Below are 16,730 nucleotides of genomic sequence, written 5' to 3'. Positions count from 1 at the left end.
AGAGGAGGGAGACACTATTTTTTAGTACTTAGGGATCAAAATGATATTATTTAATATTATGTATAACACAACTTTCAATAGTCATCACTGTCACTACCCAATAGCTCAATGATGGTTATGAAATTATTAACAGAAACCATGTGTGCCTACTCATAGATTAACTTTGTTAGGCAATGTTCAATCAGAAATACTGTAGCATAATTTCCTCAATATTACAACTTTTTTTTTCATTTGATCAGACAACTGGTCTATCTCAATTCTTAGTTTACTGCTTCAACTCTGCTTCATAGCAGAAATAGAAATATTTCAGAACTCTAAGACGAAGTATCTATTTTACTGCAAAGAGCTTTGATCTCTTCACACAAAACTTTTTACAATAAAACATACTTTATTTCAGAGTTCTGAATTCTGAGTCAAGATGTCTTTAAAAAAGTATGCTTATTAAAGAGGATGGAAAGGCCAAAACAGTGACTCTTGTCTTACAGAATAAGTTCATTATGAGGAAGTTTTATTCTACATAGGTCTTCTCTTCTGGTGTTATGGCTGCTATTAAGTACTCCACTTGAAAACACCAGTCTCCATCTCTGTTTGTGACTGACTAGCCTTTCATAAGAGTCACTGTTCCATTTTCAGGTTGTCAGAAGCAGTTTCATGAGTGCAGGTGACTGAATAACTTAATCATTGATTTTTTAGCATAGGCATGTTATGTAATAATGAAACTCAATCCGCCCAATCAGATTAAATATGTTAGTCAGGGGCTTGCCAGTTATTAACCTGAGTTCATATTATTCTAATGAACCAAGAAAGTCTAGACTTCAAAGTCTTCCTGCTTAGGAGTTACAATTCAGTTCATTTGGACTCATCTGTTTTTTAATAAATTTATTTACTGTTTTTTTTTCTGGTCTCCCCCAAACTCATTGGATATTCTAATTCATTAACTCAGGTGTTTAATAATATCAGCTATTGGACAACTTTAATACTTACAGGACAATTTTAATGCTTTAAACATGGTTTTAGAGAGATGATAACTACTAGAATTTTCTCAGACTTGCTCTTACTGTACTGAGATCTTGCAGGGAGCCACGCAAGATCTAAAATTATTTCATGCCTGCCTTGAGTTTACATGACATAGTGGATAGAGCACGAGCCTTGGAGTCAAATGGTCATGGGTTCTAATCCCGATTCCACCATTTGTCTACTGTGTGTCCTTGGGCAAGTCACTTCACTTCTCTGGGTCTCAGTTACCTCATCTGTAAAATGGGGAATGACACTATGAACCCTATGTGGGACAGAGGCTGTGTCCAACCCAATTTGCTTGTATCCACCCCAGTTGCTAAGTACAGTGCCTGGCATGTAGTAAGCACTTAACAAATACCATAATTATTATTATTGAGGCCAGTGACTGTCTTCTCACTCTACTGAACTCTCCTAAGCATTTTGCCAGTGCTCTGCATTGAGTAGACATCAGTAAATACTACTGATGTTGACGATGTTTAGTCATCAGCAACTTTCTGTAATGCAGGTCATTACCAGATGGATTAAGCTGTACCTACTAGATTGTAGATTCCTTGAAGACAGGAATCCTGTCTACCATTCCTGTTGCACTGCACTCTCCAAACGCTTACTACAGTGTTCTGCACACAGTAAGTGCTTAATAAATAACAATGATTGACCCTTGCTTCTCCTCTGCCTCCCATGACTTTTGGAGACTGAAATTTTGAGAGTTGCCAGAAAAAACAGATGAAATTCAAACAAGTAAATTTTGACATTTATAGGTAGCTGTAGTAAAACACCATGGCAAATGCTCCAACTTCACTAGTTGGAGTAACAAAATCCTGAAGTTCCCTATCAACACATTCTTGCCCAATTAATATCAATTTAAATAGTATAAACTTTCTGAAAGTGTTCATATTTACCACGCAGAAGCACTGGAAGACTTCTCTGTGGGCAGCTTCTGCAGCTGAAACAGTCACATGCTTAAGTAAATAATTCTAGCTGGGTGGATATACCCCTGGCACCAGTAGAACTACATATGACCCAGATTCCTCAGTGTAATTACCACACTGATGCTAATCAGAATACTCTTTCCTTGCCCTTTTGCTCTATTTATAAGCCCATTAGCTTTTCTTACAATTAGTTCTCATTGTTTTTCATTTTTCCTCTTTTAAAATGTCTTTTTGGAAATATTTGGGCTAGGATTCACCACTGGGTCAAAGGTCTGGTGAGGAGAAAATTGGAATTACTGATTAAATAATTTTAGATTATCTTTATTATTTTATTATTCATCCTCTCTCATTTTCAGGAACAACAGGCCCGGGTTTTTCTTATTTGGAGTGCTCTGCACATAGCGAGCACTCAGTAAATACCACTGATGGATCATTTTAAAATGCTGAAAAGTAAGACCGTATGAGAGATCCTATTTGAATATCTGAGTCTGAAGAATGAATCCTCTACATAGCTGGGAGAGGTGGATACATTTTCTCCAGGTAATGGGTATCCACGGTAGTCTACAAAATATAGAGATTTATCTTGAGGGCAGGGATAATGCCTACTTACTCTATTGTACTTCCCCAAGCGCTTAGTACAGTACTCTGTACACAATAAGCCCTCAGTAAACACCACTGATTGAATGCACAAACTGAACCATATGGTCACTTCTAAGCAAACCAAGTTGAAGTGTAAACCTAACATCTGTAAGGATTGAGCTATACACTCCCACTAAGGATAGCAGCTGGACAGTTTTCATTACTCTACCAGTCTCAGTTATGGGAGGAAGAATCAAGCAGAGGCAGACCCATTACTAGCTTGACCAGTGGCTAGAGAGTGGAAGACAATCTGCTACAAGTCAAAACTCATTCGTCCCGGAGAGTAGCGGCATGGGTCAGAGTTGAGGGCAGAAACTCAAGACTACCGCACGGAAGAAGGCAATGGTAAACCACTTTCATATTTTGACCAAGAAAACTCTACTGATACACTACCAGAATGATTGCAGATGGATGTGGGACATTCTAGAAGAGAAGCAGCAGGGCACAGTGGATAAAGCAAGGGCCTGAGAGTCAAAAGGACATGGATGATGTGTGACTTTGGGCAAGTCACTTAACTTCTCTGGGCCTCAGCTCCTTCATCTGTAAAATGGTGATTAAGAGTGTGAGCCCCATGTGGGACAGGGATTGTGTCCAACCTGCATAACTTGTATTTACCCCAGCACTTAGAACAGTGCTTAGCAATCAATCAATCAATCATATTTATTGAGCGCTTACTATGTGCAGAGCACTGTACTAAGCACTTGGGAAGTACAAATTGGCAACATATAGAGACAGTCCCTACCCAACACTGGGCTCACAGTCTAAAAGGGGGAGACAGAGAACAAAACCAAACATACTAACAAAATAAAATAAATAGAATATATATGTACAAAATAAATAAATGAATAGAGTAATAAATATGTACAAACATATATACATATATACAGGTGCTGTGGGGAAGGGAAGGAGGTAAGATGGGGGGGATGGAGAGGGGGACGAGGGGGAGAGGAAGGAAGGGGCTCAGTCTGGGAAGGCCTCCTGGAGGAGGTGAGCTCTCAGTAGGGCCTTGAAGGGAGGAAGAGAGCTAGGTTGGCGGATGGGCAGAGGGAGGGCATTCCAGGCCCGGGGGATGACGTGGGCCAGGGGTCGATGGCGGGTCAGGCGAGAACGAGGTACGGTGAGGAGATTAGCGGTGGAGGAGCGGAGGGTGCGGGCTGGGCTGTAGAAGGAGAGAAGGAAGGTGAGGTAGGAGGGGGCGAGGTGATGGAGAGCCTTGAAGCCCAGGGTGAGGAGTTTCTGCCTGATGCGCAGATTGATTGGTAGCCACTGGACATTTTTGAGGAGGGGAGTAATATGCCCAGAGCGTTTCTGGACAAAGATAATCCAGGCAGCAGCATGAAGTATGGATTGAAGTGGAGAGAGACACGAGGATGGGAGATCAGAGAGGAGGCTGATGCAGTTGTCCAGACGGGACAGGATGAGAGCTTGAATGAGCAAGGTAGCGGTACGGATGGAGAGGAAAGGGCGGATCTTAGCACACAGTAAGCACTTAACAAGTATCACAATTAATGTGCCAATAGAGTCGCGAATAAAAAAAAACTAAAACGAAAAACTAAACTAAAAAAAAAATCAGATATTGTCTAATGAGAACATAAATGTTCAAAGAAAAATTCCAGCAAGGTACTATTACTCTAGTCAGTTACTCTATCATTACCCTAGTTTGAATATGCTAGTTATTTTTGAACCCTTTGGAATAGAAAAGAAGCTTGGAACAATCTAGATGTTTTCATCATTTCTTTAAAAGGTAACTTCTCATTTATAAAAGTTATCTAGTTCAGAGAAATGTACCAAAGATTACCTAGTTTAATCAAGTGCACACACCCAGACTCTTAATTAACCAGGATTCAGAAATCACTCAGAATTGTATTGCCCAGATGCCCTATTATGTTTGAGGGCTTAATATTATGTTCCTTTACTGTAAAAGATTCAAGGCAAAGTCATTTTACAATGGCTGGGATCACACAGTGTTATCCAATATCTCTTCCCTGAACCTCAAAGGCACAGATACAGGACTCAGTGCCTTCAGCCACCTGGCTCCCTGCCAAATTCCCTCTGTTCTCCCTAAGGGCTCTGGATGTGTGTATGTACATTTTCAGATCAACAACGCTGGTACAATGGTGATACCGAAAAATACAGATACCAAAAAGCTCTAAGAGACACAGGAGGTTCTTAAGTTCAGAAACTTGCTGTTTCCTGCAGTTAAAGCTTTAAGACACTTATGAGTTTTTAAGTCTATAAATTTGTTCTTTCCTAGTGTTCATTTCATAGAATTAGGTCTTTAACCCAACACCACTTAAATATGATTTTTGCCGGGTCTTGCATTTCAGCCATTTCTAAAATTACCTGTACAAGCACTTAGTACAGTGCTCTGCACACAGTAAGCGCTCAATACGATTGAATGAATGCTTCTTTCTTAGCGCAAATTAGTGCAAAACAGCCTCTTAATTTTACGTCAAGTACGGTCCACTAGACAGTAAGCTCTTTAAGGCAGGAATCGAGCTACTCACTTCTCAGGCACCAGCAAGGGTAATGGGAGAGAGAATATGGGAGCCACAGAGAAATGGGGAAACAATTTTAAAAGTCGAGATGGAGGGGAACAAGGGGAAGTTTAAAGAAGGCAGGATTACTAAAATTTGTGGAGTTAACTGTAAAGTGTTTCCTTTCTTCAAGTGGACTACCACCACTCTAGAGGTCAGGTCAGGTCTGCTCCTGAGCTCCCCAAGCTTTAAACTAAAAAGAATAGCTACAGGATATAGAAAGAGGTTGGGTTTTAAGTCAGCTCCCATATAAATGTATTAAAATATGAGTTTTATCTCCCTGAGAATTTGTTCATTATTCAGTGCAACGCTTTTGTCTCTGGCAGCTAATGAAACAGGCAGTTTAAATTGTTTACAGGGAATGATTTGGCTGGCCTCTGGTCAGTTCATTATTAAATTTTAAGCTTATGCTGTGTACCCTCCGGAATATTCCCAAAGATAAAACTGTGTTCATGGTCCCTTCCTGTATAACTCTATGGAAAGTTTTTATCACATTCATTAAATTAGAAGCTATATTTATTCCAGAATTTCCTCACATCACCTGCTTAGTGTAATTAAAAGATGAAATACACATTCTGACAACTTAAATCAACTGACCTGGTTGCTTTTATGACAAGCAAGCCAAAGTCTACTATGAGATAAATGCTTACAAGAGGGATAAGGAAAAGGTGGCAGGCTACTAAAGTAGTCAATCAGTCTATACAGAATGGAAAAAAAATCATCTCCTTCCCTCATACACAAGGACCAGGTATCTGTGCTGTGCGATGCAACAGTGATGGGGATCGAGGCTAGGGAAATAGAATGCAGTGCTGTTTCAATAAAAAGTGAGGTATGCTAGATCTTCCCCCCCTTGTTTTCTAACCAAGTGTAGTCAGCAGTTCAACTCCTCACCCCCCATCAGCAGGGACCTCGTGCAAGCAATAGGGAGAACAGTGTTGATAAGGTCTCATTTCAAATTAAAATTTTTGCAATATTTGTTTCAAAATAAGAGGCAAGATTTGGTAATAATCTTAAATGCCATTAATTAAATCGCTAGTCCCTAGAAATTCTGAAGCACATTTTAATTGAATTCTCAGTCATAATTGTAACACAATTTTTAATCCCTCTATCACCAAATCCTATACGTTCTAATTTCAAATAATCTCTAGAATCTGCCCTTTCATTTCTACTCCAACTGCTAGCATGTTGATCCAAACACTTATAGCACACCTTGACTACTCCATCGGCGTCCTCGCTGCATCTTGTCTCTCCCCCCTCCAGTCAATACTTCACTCTGCCACCTGGATCGTTTTTCTAAAAGAAGTTCAGCCCACATCTCCTCACTCCTCAGTAACCTCCAACGGTTGCCCATCCAACTCAAAATTACACAAAAACTCCTTACCATCGGCTTTAAGGCATTCGATCTGCTCTCCCACTCTTACCTTACTTTGCTGATCACCTACACTAACTCAGCCCACACACTCCAACACCAAAGTTTTTACTGTAACTTGATCTCATCTCTCTCACCACCAATCCCCCTGCCCACATCCTCTCTTTAGCTTGGAACCCCTCCCCTTTCATCTCAGGCTACCTTTCTCCACAGCTTCAAAGCCCGCCTAAAATCGCATTTCCTCCAAGAAGCTTTGCCTAACACATTTCCCCATTCACTCTCCCTTCTGCGTTACCTAAGCACTTGTATCTGTACCCTCTAAGCACATGATAAACACCCCATCCCCATAATATTTATGTAAATATCCTTATTCTCTCCCATTTCCCCTATCTGTAAGTGATTTTATTAATAATGTGTATACATCTAAGATTCTATTTATTTTGATGGTATTGACATCCGTCTACTTGTTCTGTTTTGCTGTCTGTCTCCCCCTTTTAGACTGTGGGCCTGTTGTTGGGTAGGGACCGTCGCTACATGTTGCTGAATTGTACTTTCCAAGTGCTTAGTACGGTGCTCTGCACACAGTAAACAGTAAATACGATTGAACGAATGAATGAATTTTAATGTCTGACTCCCCGTCTAGACCGTAAGTGGGCAGGGACTGTGTCTCCCAACTCTATAGTACATATTCCCCCAAGTGTTTAGCACAGCGCTCTGCACACCGTAAGCACTCAAATACCACTGCACGCTTGAGCATAGAAATTGGTTAAATACATTTATAAAACTTGGGAACAGAATAAAAGAAATGGGAGAGAATCATATTTGTGCAAAATTGTGAATGCAGAGAAGTTAAATAATAAGCCTGCTAGATTGTAAACTCCTTGATGACAGGAATCTTGTCTACTACCCTGCTGTACTTTCCCAAGCATTTGGTAGAGTGCTTACAAAGAGTAAGTGTTCAAGAAATACCAGTGATTTATTGAGCACAGTTCTCCCCTACACACCCAGCAGAGCACTAACAATGAACTCCAAGAGGCAGCTACTGCACAAATGGGGAATCCTCTACTTTTGTAGGATTGTTAGCTCAGTCCTCTATTTGTTTTACCTACAATCCTCTTGAGCTCTGTTGGCCTCTCAGTTTCACGGCACCACTGCCACGAAAAGTTTCCTCCCACTACTTATTAGACTATGGTGTGGCTCGTGAAGATTTTGTTTTTTTTTTTACTTTTCCAATAACCTCATCTTTCCCCTTGAGAGCGTTTTTATTGCAGTTCAAGAAACTAGTAAAAATGCAATGCCCTAAAGGAGCAAAGGGAGGTACACACTTGACGGTTATGTAGAAGATGATATAAGTCTAAATAAGCTAAAAACTAGAGTGAAATCTTACAAAATAAACATACAATAAAAGCTATTGTTTCCAATACTTTACCAAGCAGAAAGCGCTACTAACCAATATTTTTGATACACCTTATGCAGGGGCTATTTTACCTGTGGACCTCTCGTAGAGAAGCATAAAATGTATCAGCAGCTTCCCTTTGACTTTTGCATACACTTTCTGTTACTCTAATAAGCAAAAACTTCAGTTCCAAGCCTTCAGTGAGTTTGATCTTCTCCCAGATGTCTGCTCCTTGCGCTTCAAGCTATTTAGACACCTCAGAGGTTTTCTGCATAACCTCTCCCCAGAGTTCTAACATGTACACCAACTCTACTGCATTCTTCCAAGCACTATGTGGCGTTCTGCACCCAGTAAGCACTCAATAAATACCAATGATTGACTGACTGATTGGATTCTAGGAAGGTTTCCTTGACCTGGGGAAGCAGCGTGGGCAAGTCACTTAACTTCTCTGTGCTTCAGTTACCGCATCTGTAAAATGGGGATTAAGACTGAGCTCCATGTGGGACAACCTGATCACTTTGTATCCTCCCCAGTGCTTAGAACAGTGCTTTGCACGTAGCAAGTGCTTAACAAATGCCATCATTATTAATTGAAAGAGCACGGGCCTGGGAGTCAGAAGACCTGGGTTCTGATCCCAGCTCCACCACTTGTCATTCATTCATTCAATCGTATTTATTGAGCGCTTACTGTTTGCAGAGCAATGTACTAAGCACTTGGGGAGTACAAGTCGGCAACATAAAGAGATGGTCCCTACCTAGCAATGGGCTCACAGTCAGTCACTTAACTCCTCTGTGCCTCAGTTTCCTCATCTGTAAAATGGGAATTCAATTCCTACTTAGACTGTAGCCTTATGTGGTGTAGAGACTGTGTCATCTGATTTTCTTGTATCTATCTCAGTATTTAAACTGAACCCTCAGAAATATCACAGTTGCGTATTTAAAGATTAAAAAAACTGCTTTGCCTCCCTCTTATACTTATGCTAATACAGTCCTGGCACAAATTCCAGTGTCTTCAGAAACTTTTAATATTAATTTGAAATGTTTGGATATTTAAGTAGAAAAGGCACTGAGAGTAAAATGCTCATCCCATAAGGATGTTGCATTTATTCATTCCTTTCAAGGCAGAGTGCTAACTCCCGAGGATACTACACTTTACAAGACAGTTTCGGAAGCTGGTCACACACCAATGAAATGGAACCACCACTGGGATGCAGCCCAGCAGTTCACTAATAGCACACAATAACACTCAGAACTGTTTTGAAGAGAAAGTGAAGAATGCTCTACATGACTGCAACCACAAAGGCATTTAAGTAGAAAGAGTACAGCAATTCAAATTGTATTTAGGTCAGAATAGCAAGGTTCGCCATTTAGCATGTTACAATAGACTATAAAAGGTAAGTCACTTTAACAAATAGCCAGATGAAAATGATCGGCAAAGTCCTGGGTTGGTTCTTGATTTGTAATGTAACTCTAACTTGGTCAGTGGCCCCGATTTTTCCATCCCGCTCCAAGAGGGACTACAACGCACAATTTGGGAACAGTGAATAGATTGAGGACCTATTTCCACCCTCTCCATTTGTGGCTAGAAGGGAAATCAGTACTTGGGTGGAGCTGGCCTGTGCTTATGCTATCTCTTTCACAAATGTACCATATTCCCTACTAATTAGATTAGATTTTTCCTACACACTTGAATTTTTAGCCTACTAATGGGTCTCCCAGGTATCTAAAGACTCTGTTCAGCTTTCTACTAAATTTAGAAGAGCCTGAACTTTTAAAATATTATGATGCTTTAATGTCTCTATTTTCCTTTGTGGCAAGAAGAAGATTACCTCTGTTGAAAGAAAGACAGGTCACTACTCTCCTCCAACAAGAAATTCTAATTAGCTAATTCATCTATGACCAGGCTTATTATTTGTAGAATGCAGGGTGCATCAGAGCAGCAGCTGAAGTAATAACCAACTCCAATTCCTGAATCTTTGAATAGCTCTTCCATGTTTCTGATTTGACCATTCCATATGACAGTTATCAACTGATGAGGGCTCTTAGGAAGAAATGAGGAGAGAGGAATAACAAGACAAATAGAAATAGAGAAATAGACAAACAGAAAAGAGAGAAAAACAGAGCAAAAGGAAAACAGGGTGATTGGAGAAAAGGAGAAAGACAGATGAATTGGGGGAAAAGGGGCAATATAAATGAGGAATGTCAAGAACTAGAAAGTTGTCAAGGGTGGAGGAATAGATTCTCAGATCTATTAAAAACAAATCATCCAAGAGTAAAGCTCCAGAAACCGAGGTAGTGCTGGTAGACTGTGCATTCTCCTCTTCACTTGATATTGCCGGGATCCTAAAGGCTGGGTAGAGTTCAGGCTGTCATGCTAGCTTGATGAAGCATCCCTGTCTGGAGGATTCAAAACTAAACTTACTTCCACTTTAGATCTAATAATTTTTCCAAATATCACCATTTGTCTTGGCCCCACCCCTGTGATTAGTACAGTGCCTGGCACACAGTAAGCTCTTAACCATTACTATTGTTAGTATCCGTTCTATCGGTAGGCTTATTGTCTAAGAGGAAAGAAGTTGTGTTTTGTATACAACATCCAGGAGGTGACTGGCTCTCATATGCACGAACTGCACCACTTAGAAACACTGTGATAGTCTCTGAAACTGCAGGGACTTCTTTTCTCCTTGGCCTGGGCTATTGGCTTAGCAAAAATAAGTGTCTTTGGGCTACTGGCAGAAGGAAATAGCAAAAGCCATTTGGAGAGTGCTAATGATGGATGAGAAAATGGACAGGATTTTGGAGTTTCAGCAGGTGGAGAAACCAATCAAGTCTTGAAATTATGGCCTAGTAAAGATGGGGATTCTTTGAGCCCACCAACTGCTCCTCTTAACTTCCCTCTCTCCCTCACTATCGTAAACAGTAAAGCATGTGGTTCCTGTCTTACGGGCCCCATGCCGCTCCACCCCAGAAAAAAGCAGTCATAGGAGAGGTACTACAGTAATAGTGTGGCCTGAAAAACTTCATAAAGAAACACAGACTAATTCCTTAGGATTATCCAACTTCTTTGGCAATAAATGGACTTTGTAACTAGCTTCTTATATGCAGTAATTCATTCAGCATGTCATTCTTTTACAAAGCATCATGCTTTTGCACATGGAAGTAAGTATTAATCATTCACCTGCCTGGAGACAGATTATCTCTCAAAGAACCACCACTCTCCATTCTGTTACCTGAACTATGAATTTACATATATATATATATATATATATACATATATATATATATATATATACATATATATATATATATATATATATATACATATATATATATATATATATATATATATAATGGTATTTGTTAAGCACTTACTATGTGCCAAGCACTGAGGTAGATGCAGGGTAATCAGGTTGTCCCACATGGGGCTCACAGTCTTAATCCCCATTTTACAGATGAGGTAACTGAGGCACAGAGAAGTTAAGTGACTTACCCAAGGTCACACAGCAGAGAAGTGGCAGAGCCAGGATTAGAACCCATGACCTCTGACTCCCAAGCCTGGGCTCTTTCCACTAAGCCAGGCTGCTTCTCAGCCACGCTGCTGAAGCCCTATGTTTTTAATTTTGGGCCTGTGCCTTTAAGTATCTGTTAAACAAAAATTCCTGTAGATCCTACTAAATTTTGGCTCGTGTTGAGGAGAAGGGGATGGTCCACAGTGTCGAAGGCAGCTGAGAGGTCGAGGAGGATTAGGATAGAATATGAGCCGTTGGATTTGGCAAGCAGGAGGTCATTGGCTCATTCACCCCTCACATCCAAGAGAAGGTTCTATGTTTTACCCTATACAAAATATGCATATGATGGAAACGTACCTATTAATTCATCAAGTAGAATGTAACCACTTATTACATACCAGGTATTTATTCCATTGAGTCCAAGACAATATTTTTAGCAACTATTACAAGGAAATTACTGGGCTTACTTCTAATAGTCTTCTATAACCCGGAAACTGAACAGAAGAGCTGAATAACTTCAAAAGCAGTGAACTAATAGCCCAAATTTCCAGGTACCCAAATAAGAGGTCTCCCTTCCCCTTACATGGTAAGCTCCATGAGAGATGTGTACTATGTCCCAGCGTTTAGTAGAGTGCTTGGTGCATAGCAACAACTTAACAAATACCATTATTATCTACATTGTCAAAAGCTAACTTGAGGGTAAAAAGCCAAATTTCTATCAAACCCAGTTTTTCATTAATCACAACAAGCTGCTTCCAACATATGTTTCATTTAAAAATCAAAAATATTTCACTCAGGGATTAATAGAATAAACACTCAGCATAAATACTTACTGATGTGTACAGGTATCCTTCACTGTTCATGGCCAAATATAATTTTGTTTGAACCCCTTGAATGGCCACCACGCGTAGACCCACGGGAATGAGGTTAAACAAAGCTGGGACAGAAAATAATTTAAACATAATGTTACAATTTTGAATGTAATAACTAGTAAAACATTAAAGTACTGTATCTTCACTTTAAATCATTCTTCCTTGACAAAAGTTGGTGCTGAAATGGCTGTCATATCATATACAAACATTTCTCTGCCTGTAGTGGATCACCTACATTCACAGTTGCAATCACATTTCAAAAGTGTTGTTCAAACATTTTTGCATTCAAAAGACAACGTTGTGTGCAACTGAGATTGTGGTACAAAAATGATTCATGAGATGATGAACAAAAGGGCCAAACAAACAGTTTTGCAGTTTTTCAGGATGTGTCTAACTAAATGGACAAGTCACAGTCCTGGACTTCTTTGAATAGATAAAACATTTTATTTAGGTCACGTTCAATGTATGGGTTGGGCATTAATTGAGCACCAGAGAATACTGCTTCCGGTGGAAAATAATGATCCAGAGAAGTGAGTCCCCCGATTACATTTATGCAGGATCAATGCCTCTGAAACCCTTTTGACCTGGTAGCAGCAAAGGTGGAAAGGCTGTTAGTTACTGCACAGTTCACCTTTGGCACTGCTATCACTGTACACTGCCTGACTCATAGTCTTCCAGCTGCAATGGTCTAGGTGAAACAGGGACAGCAGAAAAGGGAGGAGGATGGCAACCACTGGCACTTCCCCCTTTTCCAAAGAATACTATGAGAAACGTGGGAAAAGAAGAAAAGGGGGCAGAATTTGCAAATACTGACTTCCCATTTATTATTTTCAAATGAAATGAATTCCTAGAAGGCATGTCTGTTAGCGATTGTAACTGTCTACTGGGGGAATCTCTACACTGTGGTTGACTCTTATTACGTAGGTTCTAGTTCCAGCTGCTTTATTTAAATTTTTACATACAGTCCAAACTTCTTGACTCTCTCCATCTCCCAACTCTTCACTGTAAAATTATCAACTCCTCACCAAATTTCGTAGAAAAGAAATCTGAGGGCTGAACAATTTGTGAATTTTATCCATGTGAACCTGGGTTTAATTCATTAGATTTCCTGCTTTGTGATGGCCAGGTGACTTGGATTGGAACCTATGTCTTGGTTACCCTATCAAAACAGAAATGTATAATTTTTTTTGTTTCTTTGAAATCCTGGGAAGAAATGACAAAACAAGGTGTATAAAACCCCACTTCTATTCTTCAGTGAAAAAAAAGCCAAGCTTCCTTTGCAATATTAAAAATAAGGGTAAAGATGTGCAGAGTTGGAGATGATACAACAGTAACATAATGAACCAAAGTGGCTATTTTAAGGGTTTCATATAAATATATAATGCTCTGATCATTCCTTATTTCAAAGATTTATGGTTTCAAAACTCTCCTGACAAAACGGGATTCATGGACCTAATCAGCACAGCACTGAGGGGGCCAGGGTAGAAAACAGGGCTTTGGGAAAAAAATATATATTCAGAGGGGTGTCCTTAAAGCAAAAAGGATTCCTCAATGAGGCAATTAGGGCCTCTAGATGATCAGACTTCCTGTCCTCCCAAATAGGCAAATGGTATCACTCCTGCTCTGCGACTTCATCTAGACCTATAAAAGGGAAATTAATTAAAGCTATTTGAAAAAGGTGAGCTTTTTCTACTCAGTGTGACAGGCGAAAACATTCTTGCATATTTTAAGAGGGCACTTTGCACTGTAATAAAATTTTCTTATACTGTACTCTCCAGAGGGCTTAGTACAGTGCTGCACACAGTAAGCGCTCAATAAATATGATTAACTGATTGAAATCAATATAAAAAGATAACAGCCCAAGGTTTAACTTTGGTTGTAAAAGTTCAGCTTAAGGAGTTGCATACAAAAGTTTTATTTGAAACAAGTTTGGGAATAATTTATTTTTATTTGCAAAGCAGGAGCAAGTGGGCAAGCAGCTGGTGATAAAGAGTCCTTCATTCTTCTGTTAGCGTTTGTGTGAAACTTACACCCAACCTCTCCGACAAGCACACACCACTCACTGAGGAAAACTGGTGGGTGTACTCCCCCTACCAGCTGTCTACTCACTCCCACTCTGTGAATAAAAATAGAGCGGTAAAGGTTTAAACATTTTGCTTGCCACAACACAGCCCATGAACCTTCAACTCAAGAGTTATAAGACAAAGTTTATTGGTTTTATCTCAGCAAAGATGTTCATATGGAATAACAAGTCATTCTGCTAATGTTTTTGTGAGGACTGGGACATGCCAAACCAGATTGATAATTCTTCTGCCAGTGGCTACATATACCTCACTTTGATCACAGTGGGACATGCAGACAGGAAAAATTGATGAGAGATTAGGGATTTATTTTTGTGAATTCCAGAATCGGTATTTTGCTTAAGCTCGTAATATACAGTTGAAAATACAAGTTTTAGCAACAAATGTCACTGATGACATTTTGATTGATTTTCAAAACATTAAAAACATGTCTTTCCATTTTTTTGAAAATTGGATTTTTTTTTTAAAAAAGAAAGCTGCTCCAATGCTGCTTCTGGACTGTTTACTATATTATTGGGTTCTAATAAATGTTTATCAAGTACTATAAGTCCCTTCTCCCCTCCTTAACTTCCATCTTCAACTGCTCACTCTCCATTGGTTCCTTCCCCTCTGCCTTCAAACATACCCAAGTCTCTCCCATCCTAAAAAAACCCTCTCTTGACCCCACCTCACCTTCTAGTTATTGCCCCATATCCCTCCTACCATTCCTTTCCAAACTCCTTGAACGAGTTGTCTACAAGCACTGCCTCGAATTCCTCAACACCAACTCTCTCCTCAACCCCAACTCTCTCCTCAACCCCCTCCAGTCTGGCTTCCGTCCCCTACATTCCAAGGAAACTGCCCTCTCAAAGGTCACCAATGACCTCCTGCTTGCCAAATCCAACGGCTCATACTCTATCCTAATCCTCCTCGACCTCTCAGCTGCCTTCGACACTGTGGACCACCCCCTTCTCCTCAACACGCTATCCAACCTTGGCTTCACAGACTCCGTCCTCTCCTGGTTCTCCTCCTATTTCTCCAGTCGTTCATTCTCAGTCTCTTTTGCAGGCTCCTCCTCCCCCTCCCATCCCCTTACTTTGGGGGTTCCCCAAGGTTCAGTTCTTGGTCCCCTTCTGTTCTCGATCTACACTCACTCCCTTGGTGACCTCATTCGCTCCCACGGCTTCAACTATCATCGCTACGCTGATGACACCCAGATCTACATCTCTGCCCCTGCTCTCTCCCCCTCCCTCCAGGCTCGCATCTCCTCCTGCCTTCAGGGCATCTCCATCTGGATGTCTGCCCGCCACCTAAAACTTAACATGTCCAAGACTGAAATCCTTGTCTTCCCTCCCAAACCCTGCCCTCTTCCTGACTTTCCCATCACTGTCGACGGCACTACCATCCTTCCCATCTCACAGGCCCACAACCTTGGTGTCATCCTCGACTCCGCTCTTATTCACCCCTCACATCCAAGCCGTCACCAAAACCTGCCTGTCTCAGCTCTGCAACATTGCCAAGATCTGCCCTTTCCTCTCCATCCAAACCGCTACCCTGCTCGTTCAAGCTCTCATCCTATCCCATCTGGACTACTGCATCAGCCTTCTCTCTGATCTCCCACCGTCGTGTCTCTCCCCACTTCAATCCATACTTCATGCTGCTGCCCGGATTGTCTTTGTCCAGGTACACTCTGGGCATGTTACTCTCCTCCTCAAAAATCTCCAGTGGCTACCAATCAATCTGCACATCAGGCAGAAACTCCTCACCCTTGGCTTCAAGGCTCTCCATCACCTCGCCCCCTTCTACCTCACCTCCCTTCTCTCCTTCTACAGCCCAGCCCGCACCCTCTGCTCCTCTGCCGCTAATCTCCTCACCGTGCCTCATTCTCGCCTGTCCCGCCATCGACTCCCGGCCCACGTCATCCCCCTGGCCTGGAATGCCCTCCCTCTGCCCATCTTCCTCCCTTCAAGGCCCTACTGAGAGCTCACCTCCTCCAGGAGGCCTTCCCAGACTGAGCCCCTTCCTTCCTCTCCCCCTCGTTCCCCTTTCCATCCCCCCCGTCTTAACTCCCTCCCTTCCCCACAGCACCTGTATATATGTTTGTACATATTTATTACTCTATTTATTAATTTATTTTACTTGTACATATCTATTTCATTTATTTTATTTTGTTAATATGTTTGGTTTTGTTCTCTGTCTCCCCTTTCTAGACTGTGAGCCCACTGTTGGGTAGGGACTGTCTCTATATGTTGCCAACTTGTACTTCCCAGGCTCTTAGGACAGTGTTCTGCACACAGTAAGTGCTCAATAAATACAATTGATTGATTGATTAAGGTCAATAAACTCAATATTCTTCTCCACCAAATATTTTACCCAAAATGGCAATGAGAAAAATCGACTCTC

At 40.9% G+C, this 16,730-nt stretch overlaps 1 protein-coding gene across 6 annotated transcripts in view; it reads right to left on the bottom strand.

The window, feature by feature from the left end:
- Window positions 1–16,730, bottom strand: part of FGF13 (fibroblast growth factor 13) — a 359,287-nt gene that overhangs the window by 55,084 nt on the left and 287,473 nt on the right. For all 6 annotated transcript variants that reach the window (XM_038748477.1, XM_038748475.1, XM_038748480.1 and 3 more), the window contains one exon: window positions 12,229–12,332. In XM_038748477.1, coding sequence (XP_038604405.1) covers window positions 12,229–12,332 — 104 coding nt within the window. The remainder of the gene's footprint in view (window positions 1–12,228; window positions 12,333–16,730) is intronic.

The sequence above is a fragment of the Tachyglossus aculeatus genome, chromosome 6 (assembly GCF_015852505.1).
Source record: "Tachyglossus aculeatus isolate mTacAcu1 chromosome 6, mTacAcu1.pri, whole genome shotgun sequence".
In the NCBI taxonomy this organism is placed as follows: domain Eukaryota; kingdom Metazoa; phylum Chordata; class Mammalia; order Monotremata; family Tachyglossidae; genus Tachyglossus; species Tachyglossus aculeatus.
Note: the sequence above shows the minus strand (reverse complement) of the source record. Positions and strands in the feature narration are given on the sequence as shown.